The following is a 15773-nucleotide window of genomic DNA, read 5'->3' as shown; positions in this document are numbered from 1 at the left end:
AGTGCTTCTAAAATTTCATATTGTAAAATTCAATCTAAAGTTCACATTTGTGACTAAAGTTGGAAGTTTAAGAGCTGGGTGTGGTGACTCCTGGCATTTGGGAGGCAAACGCAGGCTGATCTCTGAGTTTGGGGTTAGAATGGCCTACATACAGGGATCTAGGGTAGCCAGAGTAACGGAGAGACCCAGCCTCCAAAACAAAGGGAAGAAAAGAATAAATGTTATATTTGAATGTATGAATATTCACTTAATTCATTTGAACATCTAAATTGAGCTCATATAAGAGAATGAACTGATTTACCCTGTATGTGGCTGTTCTGTTTTGCATTCTTGGAGTTACATTAGCATGTGTATATAGTGCCAACAAGTTGACTCAGCAGGTAGAGGCACTTGTTCCCAAGCGTGACGGTGTGAGTTCAGTCTGCAGAGCCCACTTGGTGAAAGGAGTGCATGAACTCCCACAGATTGTCCTCTGGGCTCCACACTCGTGGTGTATTACACACACACATCTGTGTATACACACACATATGTACATACACATTGACGCACACACATAAATAAACAAATAAATGTAACTATATATTTATGCTCAGTGCATTAATAACAGCACAAGCATCTGCATATTTCCCTCTATGGAGCAGAACTAAACACATTCTTTATAAATCTCAAAGTGTTTAGTTATTAAAATAATAAGGGTCATATTTAAGACTGAGTATAAAGCTGGGCGTGGTGGCGCATGCCTTTTATCCCAGCACTCGGGAGACAGAGGCAGGTGAATTTCTGAGTTCGAGGCCAGCCTGGTCTACAGAGTGAGTTCCAGGACGGCCAGGGCTACACAGAGAAACCCTGTCTCAAAAAAACCAAAAAAAAAAAAAAAGACTGAGTATAATCTCTTTTTAGAACTCCAAGTTGTATGACTAAATGCTTCTAGAAATTACTGAGTGAATTTTGCAAATCATCAACTCAGCCAACTTAATGTGTTGCTTGTATATTAATTAGATTCATACTGCCATGAAAGAAAACTCACCTTTATTTGATGATGGACAGCTCTGGGGAGAAGAAACTGAAAATGGAATTAAACACAATAAGGTATAGTGTATGTTACCGTGAATGATATAGAAAGAGGCTGCTTTGATATTTAAAAAATTATTCTTCTATAGAAATTTTCTCTTGCTTTCTAATAAATTTCTGTGTTTGTTTTTCTTTTTAAACATACTTTATTCACTTTATTTTTTCTTGGATAAATACTCTTATCAAGTAGCCAGAGCCAGAGCCTGGGTCCTCTGAACAGAGGTCCCTGCCAGAGCCTGGGTCCTCTGAACAGAGGTCCCTGCCAGAGCCTGGGTCCTCTGAACAGAGGTCCCGTTCTGGTGTGGGTTTTCACAAGCTTTTCCGTGAATTCCTGATGAGGAGACTTGGTGAGCACAGTCTCTTTCCAGAGGTCAGGGTATTAGTCGGGGTATTTCCAGAGGTCAGGTAGCTCTAGGTATTGGCGATGCCATCAAAGGTGACCTTGGTAAAGTTGCGAGGCTCTCACTATATGTCCTTGACTGTCCTAGATCCCTCTATATAGACCAGGTTGACTCCTAACTCACAGGAGTTTCCCTGCCTCTGGCTTGTAAATGCTGGGATTAATGAAATAAACAATCATTCTCAAGCAAAATACATACAAAAATAAATCAATCCAAAAAAAATGGTTTTAGTAAATTGATCTCTAAAAAAGATACACTTGGGCTGGAGAGATGGCTTGGTGATTAAAGTGCCAACTGCTCTTCTGAAGGTTGAGAGTTCAAATCCCAGCAACTACATGATGGCTCACAACCTTCCGTAATGAGATCTGTTACCCTCTTCTGGGGTGTCTAAAGAGAGCTACAGCGAGTGAGTGCGGCCAGAGTCTGAGGATAGCTACAGTGTACTTACATAATAAAAAAAAAAAAAAAAGATACACTTGATAGTGTGCCTATTATTGAAGTGACACTGTGACTCTTTAAATTACTAACCACAGAAATTGTAAAATGTTAGCTGAGGGGCTGGAGAGATGGCTCCACAGTTAAGAGCACTGACTGTTCTTCTAGAGGTCCTGAGTTCAGTTCCCTGCAACCACTCAGTGGCTTACAACCATCTGTAATGGGGATCTGATTCCTTCTTCTGGTGTGTCTGAAGAGACTGACAGAGCAATCACATACATATAAATAAACAAATAAATATTAACTGAAAAGTACAAACACAAGCAGGGGCGCACCATTAATCCCAGCACTCAGGAGGCAGAGCCAGGCAGTTCTCTGTGGGATCCAGGCCAGCTTAGTCTGTATAGGAAATCCCAGGCGTACCAGGACTATGGGAGACTGTTTCAAAAGCAAAACAGGGAGAGAGGGAGGGAGGGAGGGAAAAAAGGGAAAAAAGAAAAAAATATATGTATATATGCATGCATTGGAACTATTATATATGTTATGGATAAGATATTTTTTCTTCTTGTATCTCACTTTAATTCTGTCAGTACAAGACATAATTGTGTATGTGTGTGGTTGGGGGAGGTTAGGAAATTGCTAGTGTTTGAAAACAAGGCATCTTTTATGGCAAAAGTCCTCTTAAGTTATCCAGACTGGCCTTAAGTTTACTCTGTACTCAAGGCAAGCCTGAGCGCCCCATGCTTCTGCCTTGGCTTCTTTGGTAGCAGGACTGGCTGGCGCATATCGGCTCTTAAAATACTTCATGTAGGGTCTGTGATGATTTCGTTTTGTTTTGTAGTTAGATATAATGTCACTTAGCTCAGTCGCCAGTTTCAAAAGTAGTTGAGGTGAACACAAGACACAGCTGGGAATGGTGGCACACTCGCTGTGGCACACTCCCAGAGCCACACACAGGAGGCTAAAGGGAAGGTCATGGGTACTGAAGAGAGAAGTTAGCAGGCACACCAGTGGTCCGTAGGCTTTGTTAGAACCCAGAATGTGACAATCTCTCCTGTATTCTAAAATACAAATCTCAGCTCAAGAATAAACTTTACCTTGTGCATGTTGCCCGATGTTAAGCCTCTCAGAGTAAAAATTACTCTGAGTAAATTTGCTCTCAGAGTAAAACTTTGTGCACTAGCCTTAGCCTTATCTTGTTAGATCCTTTCTCACAAAATGAAAAGTGGTAGTCGTCTTAGTAACATCTTTTACTAATGCCTGAGAGATGGCTCAAAGACACATTAACTGATTAGCCTAGTATCTGTGCCGTGCGTGTGCGTGTGCGTGTGCGCGTGCGTGTGCGCGTGTGTGTGTGTGTGTGTGTGTGTGTGTGTGTGTGTGTGTGTGTGTGTGTATTGTATGTGTCTGTGCGCGTGTGCGCGCGCCTCACATATCCAGAGGCCTGCGCTCAGTCCTCAGCAGTGACAAGGAGCTAAGGGAGTGTCATTCTTGGCTCAGCATGCATTTCAGACCGTACTTACTTCTACCTCCGTTTCTATGTACGGCTGTTGACCTTCATCCTGAAGGTTAAGCAGTGAGAACTACGCCAGTATGTCAGATGACACTGTATAGAGAAGCACTTTGGGAACTGATAAGTGAATGGTTGTGAGGATCCACGTGGGTGCTGGAACCCAGGTCCTCTGCAAGAGAGACAAGTGCGCTCAACCACTGGGTCTCTCCAGCTATAGCATTCTTCTTAAAGAAGACTCGATTTGTACATTTTATGTTGACATATTTATTAGCAAAGTTTCTGGCTTGACTTCAAAACATTGTCTCTATCCAAATTAGATATTTTCATCCCTGTTCAAATTTAGAGGTGATATATTGTGTACATCTTTGTAGCATAGTTAGTAACAAGTTTTTAATTTTTTGTTTTAGAAATTTATGTAACTGCTTGCTATTCTTGGCTTAATTTTCATTCAAATCTGAATTTTCAGTCTGAAAATAAAATGAAACAAAGTAGAGAGACATGACTTTGTTTTTAAACATCTGCTTAACCCAATCAGTTGTTTTTGGACTACACCAAAAAATGCTACGAGAAGTTCATGAGCGGAGCCGACAGCTTCGAAGAAGAGGACGCTGAGCTGCAGGCGAGGCTGCGTGAGTGTCCCTCTGTGGCTCTGTCACTTCATTCTGGGCGGTGGCTTATCTTTCCAGGCCTGATTTCTCATGAGCTACTTTCCTACAAATTGTTCTTTAATGGGGGAAAGTAATGGTTAAACAAAAAATAAGTGTTACAGTCAGGCCTGCGTCTTAACCCTTACTGGTTACATGGGCTTAAGTCCGTCATCTCTCGGGAGCTTTGCACACGAGAGAGCAATGTAATGAAATACCAAATGAGGCAGACAGTGATGGCACATGACTTTAGTGCCTGTACTCAAGACAAAGGAAGATGCCTGCTGAGGTCAAATTCACCCTGGTTTTCAAGACTACATAGAGAAAGCCTGTCTCGAAAAGACACAAAATAAAATGAAATAAGAAATGTTCTTTGTTGGGAACACAAAAGATATTTGTCCATGCTTTAATATATTAGAAGTTACAGCACAACTTAGAGAAAGTATGTAAAGTCTCTCTATTGAAACTGGGAGGGAGTTAGCAGGCCATTGAGTTTCCAGGTAAATTCTTTTCTTTTCTTTCTTTTCTTTTTCTTTTTTTTTTTTTTTTTAAGGGTTTATTTATTATATGTAAGTACACTGTAGCTGTCTACAGACACCCAAGAAGAGGGCATCAGATCTCATTACGAATGGTTGTGAGCCAACATGTGGTTGCTGGGATTTGAACTTAGGACTTTCGGAAGAGTAGTCAGTGCTCTTAACCACTAAGCCATGTCTTCAGCCCTGTAAATTACTTTCCATTCAGTGTTATGCAGTGATATAGGAAAGTCACCTTGGCACCTATGTGACACCCAAGGTGAGAGGGAAACCAGAAACATTCCCTTAGAATTTTCAGGATTGTGTCATCCTAAAGAGTGACAAGGAGAGTTCCAGCTTGTGCACATGGCCCAAGGAGTAGATGGAGTGGTTTAGGAAGGCAAAAGTCAGGGCTAGAGACACGGTTCAGTCAATGAAGTACATCCTCAGCAAGCATGGACTCTGAGTCTGGATCCCACACATGTAAAAGCACAAGTGCAGCAGGTGGTCCGTAATCTTAGCACTGGGCAGGTAAGTGCCTGAGATAGAGCCCTAGAGCTTGCGGACCAGCCAGTCTGACCACAGCAGGGATCTAGATCTGCAGAGAAACTTCTCTAAAGTCACAAGATGATAATGACTGGAGAAGATGCACAACCTCAACCGTTGGCTTCTATGTGCACGCATGCAGACTCATGACACATAAGTGTATGTAACACACACAAAGGAAAATTCATTTTGTTCTAATGTGGACATCATTTATGAATTACTTGATATGTATATATATAATTAAACACATAAAAGAATCTACTCAAATATTTATTATGTACTCAAATGTCAAGCACCAAACATAGAGTAATGAAGAACAGAAAACCTTGGTCTCAGGAGCTGGTATTCTGTTAGGTAGAAAGGAATGGAAATTCAGTGAGGAACTGTGGGCCAACAGCCTCAAGTGCGGTGGAAGAAGCTTCAGCAGACTAAGGGCAAGGGGACATTCCAGGAGGAAAATGAAGCTTGCCAGTACAGAAGGCAGCATCTGCCACTTTGGTGGTTTGGGGAAGTGAGGGAACAAGCTGCTGAAAACCTGGAAAGTGTTTCGAGTTGATTCTGATGAGGTGTTTGGGCTTTGTCTGCAGAGGACTTGTACAAGGTAGATGAGTCCAAGCTGGAGTCACTCGCAGCAGAAAACAAAGCAGTAAATGAACAGATTGCAAGACTGGAGGAGGAGCGAGAAAGAGAGCCGGTTAGTAAACATGTTTCTGAACTCACTGGACAACTCTAGGCTCATGTGCCTCCTTCAGAGGACTCTTATGGAAGATGTTTTAGATGGGCTAACAAATAAGCTCTTGATGGTTAGACTTGTTTTACATATTACAGACCTTTCCATGAACCATGCCTGATATCTGTGGTGCTTTGTTTTCCCATGTGGTCCATCAGCCGTGGACTAACGGTGCTCAGAATAGAGGAAAGATTCCTGCCTGTTTACATATCTTTGGAACAAGGTCCCTGGAGTACTTACTTGCAGGGAGCACTGTTTTCAAGAGACCCTGAGTTTCAGTTGGTGAAAACAGAATGGTAACAGACTGGCTTATAGAGTATAGAATAGCCTACAAGATTTTATAATAGCAAGATGGCAATATGGGTTTTGTTTTGTTTTTGCTGTATTTGTGTGTGTGGGTATTTTGCCTGCATGCATATTTATGTACCACATGTTAATAGTGCCCATGGAAACCAGAAAAGGGTGTGGGATCCCCTGAACTCGAGATTCGGAAGGTGGTTAGGTATGGGATCCCCTGAATTCGAGATTCGGAAGGTGGTTAGCTACCATGTGGGTGCTAGGGATCTAATGCAGGTCCTGATAAGAACAGCCAGTGTTCCCAACCCTGAGCCATCTCTCCAGCCCCGAGAGCAGCATCTTAACTTTATCTTGGGTTTTATTAGTGGAGCATCCAGATTGTTCTGCATGGTAACCAGATATTAAATATTTGAGCTTCTACATTGTCTTTGGTTTTTCCTATTCTAAACTGTTTGAAGTCGCTCATTAAATTATTAAGTTATAATAATACTATAGTTATTTTTCTAGTTCTTTTGACGTCCTCTAATATAGGTGTAAATAATATTGCTTTCTTTAAAATACAGAATGCTTCTTGGTGAAAATAACTAATTTAATATGTTCTTTCAAGAATCGTCTGATGTCACTGAGGAAACTGAAAGCTTCCTTACAAGCAGATGTTCAAAACTATAAAGCATACATGAGCAACTTGGAGTCTCATATAGCCATTCTGAAACAGAAATCGAGCAGTCTTGATGAAGAAATTGGTAGACTAGGTAAGCAAAACTCGTGGTAGAAGAGGTCATTCAGATCGGCCTGTGAGGCTCTGCGGACATATCACGTATGCAAGTCTTCCTCTTATGACAACTTTCTGTTGTCTGCCAAGTTTTACAGTGCTTTCTGTAGTAGTCTGCTAAAACAAACTATCACACAGTTCATGGATTAAAACAATAAGAATTTGTTTTCTAAGCCGGGTGTGGTGGCGCATGTCTTTAATCCCAGCACTTGGGAGGCAGAGGCAGGCGGATTTCTGAGTTCGTGGCCAGCCTGGTCTACAGAGTGAGTTCCAGGACAGCCAGGGCTACACAGAGAAACCCTGTCTTGAAAAACAAAAAACAAAAAAAAAAAGAATTTGTTCTCTTAGAGAGGCATAGTGGTATCTATCTTTAATCCCAGCACTTGGGAGACAGAGGTGGGCAGATCTCTATGAGTTCAAGGCCAGTCTGGCCTACATAGTGAATTCCAGAACAGCCAGAGCTATATAGTGAGAACCTGTCTCGAAAACCAAAATAATAATACATTTTTTCCTTTCACAATTATAAATGCAATCTAAGATTCAGTAAATTTGTGTTCACCAAGGGACTTGGAAAATGTGTTTTCCCAGCTTCCGAGGCTGACAACATTCCTGAGTTTATGTCCAGATCACTCCTAATCTCTGCCTCTCTCTTCCATTGCCTTTACTCTGTCTCCTCTTCCTCCCTCCCCTTTTCTAAGACTGTCTTTGTATCCCACACTGCCTTTGAATTACGATCCTTTTACCTCAGCCTCCAGAGGTCTTTGATACTCAGCCCAAGCTTGCCTCAAACTCAAAATTCTGCCGCCTCAGCTACAATTATAAATTACCACCACGCCCTTCAGTTGACTTCCTCCTCCTCCTCCTCCTCCTCTTCTTTTTTTTTTTTTTTTTTAATTTTATGAGTGTTTCTCACACTTGTATCTAAGTGCACTTCTGTGTACTTGGTGCCTTCAGATAAGAAGTGACTGTCCTCGGTAAAGTAGGATCAGTTACCCAAAAGAAAGGGTGTATGTGTGTAAAATGGATAGTTAAATGTCAGCCATCTGAAATGACAGTTTCTTTGTAGAGGTTATGGAAAGCTGACATTTTTGTCTCTTCCCATGCAGAACTAGAAAGTGAAACAGTGACACAGGAAAACACTCGGCTACAGGGTATCGTTGATAACCAGAAGTATTCAGTCGCTGACATTGAGAGAATAAATCATGAGAAAAATGAATTGCAGCAGACGATTAATAAATTAACCAAAGACCTGGAAGCTGAACAACAACAAATGTGGAATGAGGAATTAAAATATGCCAGAGGCAAAGAGGCGGTAAGTTATACCACACGCTTAGCAACCTCATCACAGCTGACCATGGTACAGGTCTGTGTAACCAAGAGGGACTTGATATATTTTTCTGGTGCTAACATTTTTTTCACAAGTAAAACACTCATACATGTCAGTCACATTTCAGGTAAGCTCCGTTTTCTGATAATGAACCAACACATTGTGGGGTGGGGGAAATCATGTTGGTAATTGTAGTATAGTGTGAGCAAGCCATTCAGTTTAAGTCGTTACCTACATTCCCTTATCTCCCTGACCCTTGGGGCAAGCTCTAGCCTTGTGCATATACACATCGGTAAGAACTAACAGATGTTTGTCAGTGATGGAGCCCACGCTTAGCATGCTCAGGGGACCACGTTCAATCCGTAAGAACAGAGAAAAGGAGGTGGCGCCTAAAGGCTTTGGACCTAGAATTTGGTCAGCACTGATTGAGCTTTAACCTGCAATTTGCCACTGTCTGCAGGTGTAGTCTGCATCATCTAGCCTTTTATAACCTCTACTTGCTTCTTTAGAAACTGAAGTGGAGTTAGACTATGTCAGTGAGTCTCTAGTGAGTTATTTCAGGGTACCTTATCTCTCAAATGCTCTGTAAGAAAGGGAAGGTTATAAATTTCTGGACTAAGTAAACATTGAGTCTATGAAGCTAAGAAAAATAAGTGATTTATTTGCATGAATAAGCTGAAAAGGGAAAAAAATGTAGGAAGTAGTTAAGCAGTGGCCTAGGAAGGGGCCAAGTCTGGCCATGTGAAAAAGCCTCGTGTGCTGGGAACCCGAGAGCAGCATCCGTCTATCAGAAGAAAGACTACCTTCCCGGTGACGCAACTCAGTTCTAGAACATTGAAGGACAGAGAGAAATATGAACTACTAAAATATCTTCAACAGAGTTAATGGTTTGAAATGTAAATTATCTTGTTTGGTTTATTTTTGGTAATTAAAGTGTTTTATGTATTGTCAAGTCTAAGTTTTCGCTTCATTCCATGTTTCTAACTAGTTTTGGGAAGGTAGATCGTAGTTGAGAGCCAAGCATGGCCTTACTTAAATGACATGGAGTCGGTGAAGGGCCCATGGTGTGCTGCTCACCAACACGCGGTCTAGGCTGTTTCCCAGTAACATTTCTGTTGTGTTCTCTTTACCAGATTGAAGCACAGCTAGCAGAGTACCACAAGTTGGCTAGGAAATTAAAGCTTATCCCCAAAGGTGCTGAGAATTCCAAAGGTTACGACTTTGAAATTAAGTTTAATCCTGAGGCTGGTGCCAACTGCCTTGTCAAATACAGGACTCAAGTGTATGTAAGTATGTGGTTCAGTTGAGTCTCTCCACGACCTAGACCTAGACTCAGGACTGAGACACTGGCAGCTCTCCCTTTCTTCTGAGTAGCGGAAATCTTGTCTCACAAGTAACTTTTGAACTTAGAAAACCTGGTCCTCTGTGCCTACTTTACTTCAACTGTCCACAAGAAAAGCTGACTGCAAGTAAAACAGGTATCAGGACTGTCCGAGGTAACCCTTGTTTTCAAGTTAGCTCTCGCCCCTCTTGGGAGAGCAGTGCTAGCAAATGGCGAGCGCATGCGTTACTGGAAGTCCTTCAGGTTGGTAACAGCTATTCCCTCTGGCCAGAAGACTGAAGAGGGGTGGGTAGCCCTACCGTGAGATCTTGAGAGGTGAAATATTTGCAGAACATCTGTGGGAAAGTTCTAGGCACATCTACACACATAAAGGCATCAAGTATAATAGATTGTTTTTTAAGTCAAAAAAAAAACCAGAAAAGAAAAAGAAATGTCAGTAATCAACCACAACAAGAAATACCTAATTTTGAAATGACCAAGGAGATAGTTTTAAGGAAGAAAAAAAAAAAAATGTATCGATATATTACAATGTTTAAATTATTCATAAGTGTTAAGGTCTTATTGTCAGTACTAAAATGCCACCTTTGAAATACTTAGCTTTTGAATTAAAAAATGTTAAGTCAAAGGCTATGCATTTTTCCCTTGAGAACTGTTCATCTCTTCTATGGCTAAGCCACCCTGAAACTGCTGATGTCATCTAATCAGAAGCTACGCAGGGTCAGTTCTGGTTGGTACTTGGATGGGAGAATTATTCATCTTCCATGTATCTGTTGTGTACAAACTATGTTGACAACCAGCTGAGTGCTAGAGATAAAATACCCAAGCAGAGCCCTGCCTCCTCAGAAATGGTGGTTTATTCATGAACAGACTTTGATTTAAGTCAAGCCAGCTAGATCCCACCCCTCCCACTCCCCTTTCAGTAGTGTTTCTGTGAATCCCCAGCCAGGTCTCAACTCACGACAGTGCTCCTCTCTCAGCTTCCTGCGTGCTGGAGCTGCAGGCATGGGCCACAACACTCAGCTTCTCCCTGTGTAGTGTTCACTTCAGAACTCGCTGTGTAGCTCTGGCTGTCCTGGAACCCCCTGTTTAGATTAGACTAGCCCCAAACTCTGAGATGCTGGGATTAAAGGATTACAACATTATACTCAGTTTGGATTTACATTCAATTAGGAAAAGAAAGTGCATGCAGTAAATGTTCAGTTGCTAACTGGTTTGGAAGCCATTCGTTGTCAAACTGAGTACATGGATTTCTGTCAGTAGCCACGGTGCCCGGCAGCCTTCATTCGTCACTGCCTTGAATGGTTTGATATTGCCACAACAATAAGTAATTACCTGGATCAAGGAGTCTTGTACAAGATTATTCAGGTACAAAGAATATGCTGAGAAAGGGAGAGAGATTACTTTCACCTCTAGAAATATTTTTAAAGTAGACACGGCATGCTGGAGAGATGGGCCAGTGGTTAGAGTGCACTTGGCCTTTACAGAGACCCCAGATTCAAAGTCCAGCACCCGCAGCAACTAAGTCACCCCTGCTTGATCCTCCAGTACCAGGAGCTGGGCTTATGTTCAGTGTTAGAGTCCATGCTTATTTTAGAAGGGCTTGGGTTTGATGCACAGCACCTAAAAAAGGAACCGGTCAAAGTTAGAAGCCCACAATAACTTGAAAAGATTTGCTTGATACATAATGGCCTGTGGCATTTTCTTTTTGAAGTCATAACATAGTTTAAAAGTACAAATGACGTTTATATAATATTGTAAGTATACTAAATTCACTAAGTTCAGTTATCATTTTAAAGTAGGTATTCTCAATTTTTAAAAAGTACAATGAAAATCAATGAAGTATAGTGTGGAAATAAAATCAGTAGATTAGAAGTCAAATAGAAATACTACCAGAATTATGAGACTAAATCTTGGCAAGGTATTAAGAGAAATGGGCTGGAGAGATGACTTGTAGTTAAGAGAGTGTACTGACTGCTCTTATAGAAGACCCAGGTTCTATCCCCAGCACCCACATCAGTCAACTCATAACCTCCTATAATCCAGCTCTAGGGAGACCCAATAGGTGTGGCCTCAGCAGGTACCTGCAGTCACGTGTACATACATGCAGACACATAATACATAGACATGTGTCAGGCATTGGGGCACATACTCCCATCCTGTGGGAGGATGAAGGTTGAGACATGCTTTTTTTCCCCTAAACCTTATCTTCAAAACTACCAAAGGTATTTTCTCCTCATTGGTATATATTAGGTATAAAATATCCTGGCTTTATTTTATTTCCCCAGAACTGACTTATGTCGTAATCTAGACAAGCTTCATGGGAGAAGTTTATAATTGGATATCTCCTCCCCAATTTGATGTATTTTTTAGGTACCTCTCAAAGAACTCTTGCATGAAAGTGAAGAAGAAATTAACAAAGCTATGAATAAAAAGAGGGCTCTAGAGGATACTTTAGAACAAGTAAGTGTGGCACGGGCGACTAAAGCATGACACTGCGTGGGACACGGGGTTTCTGGCACAGGTGACATGGGGTTTCTGAGCAATAACCACTTAAATTGAGTTTCAAGACAAGATTTCTCTGTGTATCCCTGGGTGTCCTGGAACTCTATCTATAGACCAGGCTGTCCTCCAACTCAGATTCATCTGCCTCTGCCTCCCATCAATTTTAATTAAAATTATGAAAAATGAAAGTTGATGCTAACCTTGACTGGTACATATAAAAGAACTAAGTTGAGTCCTCATTTACCACCATGATAAAGTGAAATAAACTCAGCTCTCTTCACTTGCTTCTTGACACAAACGTGTCCTTTTTATATTCAGGTGGATTTGAGGCCGGCTTCTTATGTGCCATTAATGCTTAGGAGCTAGTCAGCTAGGACTGTTAACGTCTTGGAATGAGCCAAATGCCTGTGGGTGTTTTTAGGATAGTTTTCTGCTGGGTATGGTATCACAAGCGTGCCATCCTGGCCCTCAGGAGGCTGGGGACAAGGACTGACGGGTTTCTGCTTTCAAACACCTGAGACATGATGCCTTCTATAGTTGTGAGACACCAAGGCCACTGTATTCAGTAACTCAAAGCAATGAATGAAGCCCTGGCTAATGCAGTTCTTCGGGAACTGTTCTAGCCAAGACTTAATGTATCTCCCTGTCTCAAAACAGAAAGTTGTTCCTTTTTTTAATCTGTAAATAAGCTGTGACATTTCGTAAGTAGCTACCCAAGTGATCCACAGAGAGCTGCTTTCAGTGTTAACAGTCTCCATGGAATCTGACATCGTGGAGTACAAACACAGCCTTGTGGCAAATAATTCCTTAGCATGAGCCTGCAGCCCTGGTTTCATCCCCAGAGTAGAGTGTTACCTTGTACCTGCAGTCCCTGCACTTTGAATGCAGAGGCCAAAGTTCCAGGCCAGGCTGGAATGTCACAAAAATGAAAGATAGGAAATTTAAAAATGAAACATGAGCTGTAGTTAGAAATAAAGCAAGTTAGTTTAAATTATGAGAAAACACAATGTAAACAAAAGTCAATTTTTTTTTTTAAAGTTGGGGAGTTAAACCTGAATACCACGGTGAATACTTGTAATGCTGGCTTTAAAGGCAGAGAATCCAGTATTGAAGATTACCCTGGGCTACATAGGAAGTTAAAAGCCAACCTGGGCTACATGAGCTCTTGACTGAAAAAAAAAAAAAAGTGTGTGTGTGTGTGTGTGTGTGTGTGTGTGTGTGTGTGTGCACATGCATGTATACATATACATAGCTAAAGATTTGTTCAAAAACACTGGTTGCTCCTGCATATGACCTGAGTTTAATTCCTAGCACCCACACAGTGGCTCACAACCTTTGGCTCCAGTTCTTCTGATTTTCATGAGTACATGACACATACCTACATGCAGGAAAATATTTATATACATAAAGTAATTCTACATAATAATTACATATTGTATATTCCAGATAGGTAGGTAGGTAGGTAGGTAGGTAGATAGATAGATAGATAGATAGATAGATAGATAGATAGATAGATAGATAGATAGATATTCCAGGCAGACAGATGGACAGACGGCAGGCAAGCAGGCAGACAAATAGTCCAGGGGCTGGAGAGATGGCCCAGCAGTTACAAGTATTTGTTGTTCTTCCAGAGGACTTGTGTTCAGCTCCCAGCACCCACATAGCAGCTCATAGCAATCAGTAACTCCTGTCCCAGTAGATCTGACGCCCTCTTCTGGCCTCCTTGAGCCCTATGTGCACATGATACAAACATGCTTATAACATACCTATATACATAAGTTATGTAAATAATAACTGATGAGCTAGATCTAGCAGTGCATGTCAGTAATCCCAGCACTCTCTGGAAGCTGAAGCAGGAGAATCTTGAGTTCAAAATTAGCCTGAGCTACATAGCAAGTTCAAGACTGGCCTGGCTTATATAACAAAAACCTGTCTTGAAAAAACTTAGAAAACTGGTAAGATGGATTACAGCATAAATAATAAAAATCTCAAAGTTGACTCCAAATGAAAAGTAAAAATGAGTAACCAGAAAAAGAATTGGCTCTCAAAAAAGATTTCATTAACAAATTTTTTTATAAATTTTACAGTGTTTTCAAACATTAAAGACCAGGTGACTTTAGGACTTGAGAATTAGCAGAGCATAAACATAATTACCATGAGGTTACTAGGACCCTATATAACAACCTAAAGGTCATCATGGAAAAGATTAAACCAATCACTGACAGACACAGAAAAGCTCAGTAATTACTCCTGAAATGTACTTAACAGATATGCTTGTCTTATTTAAGACAGGGCCTTGCTCAGCACAGGAGAATCTCTAACCCGCAGTCTCCCAGCCCTTGCCTTAACTTTTAAGGATGTATGTGTGCATGTGGGTGCAGGTGCCCGGAGAGATCAGAGGTGTCAGACCCTCCTGAAGCTGATGGTACAAGTGGTTGTGAGCCATCTGGTGTTGGTGTTGGTGTTAGGAATCAAATTCTGGTCCTCTGGAAGAACCACAAGTGCTCTTAACCACTGAGCCATCTCTCCAGCCCCATGATTTTATTTAATACAGATGAATCAAGTTATATTGCATACATATGCGACATTTTACTAGTCTGTCATTTTTGTGGATAGACATCTAGAATGACAGCATTTCCCAGCTATTGTGAATAATGCAGAACAATGCAGTAATAAACATTAATGCCAAAGTATATCTGAGGTAGGACTTAGTGTCTCTTGGGTGAAATAGCCAGATCATGTGACTTCTGGTTGTAGTTCTCAAAGGTTTTTTCACTTTTATTTTTATGTGTGTGAGTATTGTTCCTACATGCATGTATATACACCATGTGTATGCCTGGTACCTGTGGAGACCAGAAGAGGATGTGAGGTTCCCTGGAAGTAAAGTTATAGATGGTTGTAAGCCACTATATGGGTACTAGGAACCAAACCCAGGCCCTCTGTAGAGCAGCAAGTGCTCTTAACCACTGAGGCATCTGCCCTACTCCTTTGTAGCTTTTGACAAATCATCATGCTGATTTCCATAGTAGCTGCAACAGTTATACTCTCACTAGAGTTCCTCTTTCCCCAAATCCTTGCCAGCATGTGTTGTCCTCAGATGAAAGTCATTCTGAGCAAGTAAGGTGAAATCACAAATCACTTGTAATTTGTATTCCGCTGATGGCTGAGGATGTCGGACTCTTCATCATATATCACTGGCCATTTAAGAACTACCTGTCCCTTTACTACCTCATGTAGCATTTGGATGTGGTGTTCACTGTTGTTTCTTACATAGTAGACGCCTGGCTGATACATAGTTGGCAAGGATCTCTCATTCTGTGTGCTGTCTCTTCAGTTGTGGGGTTGTTTCTGCTGTCACGTGTTTTGTCTGATTGTTTATTTTTTGTAACCCATTTGTCCGTCCTTGGAGTTATTCCCTACTACAGTCCTTTCAGAATCCCCTGCCTTTGCATCAGATGATTATTGATGGAGGACACGGTTGACTATGTCTTCCCTAGCAGTTCTAGCACGTTTTTGGTCCATTTTCAAAGTTTCATGTCAGGTGAGGCTCAGGACTTGGTTTCATTTTTTCTACAGTTTGCTCAACAGCATTTGTGAAAGAGGCTGTCTTTATCCTAATGTGAGTTTTGACATCTGTGTTAAACGCCTTTAATCCCAGCACTTGGGAGGCAGAGGCAG

At 41.3% G+C, this 15773-nt stretch overlaps 1 protein-coding gene across 1 annotated transcript in view; it reads left to right on the top strand.

Moving 5' to 3' along the window:
- Positions 1-15773, top strand: part of Ndc80 (NDC80 kinetochore complex component) — a 32528-nt gene that overhangs the window by 10081 nt on the left and 6674 nt on the right. Inside the window, exons 7-13 of the mRNA XM_021217997.1 lie at positions 1000-1089; positions 3956-4049; positions 5713-5819; positions 6760-6904; positions 8031-8236; positions 9385-9537; positions 11964-12053. Of these exons, the coding sequence (XP_021073656.1) occupies positions 1000-1089; positions 3956-4049; positions 5713-5819; positions 6760-6904; positions 8031-8236; positions 9385-9537; positions 11964-12053 (885 nt within the window). The remainder of the gene's footprint in view (positions 1-999; positions 1090-3955; positions 4050-5712; positions 5820-6759; positions 6905-8030; positions 8237-9384; positions 9538-11963; positions 12054-15773) is intronic.

The sequence above is a fragment of the Mus pahari genome, chromosome 18, assembly GCF_900095145.1.
Source record: "Mus pahari chromosome 18, PAHARI_EIJ_v1.1, whole genome shotgun sequence".
Lineage (NCBI taxonomy): Eukaryota > Metazoa > Chordata > Mammalia > Rodentia > Muridae > Mus > Mus pahari.
Note: the sequence above shows the minus strand (reverse complement) of the source record. Positions and strands in the feature narration are given on the sequence as shown.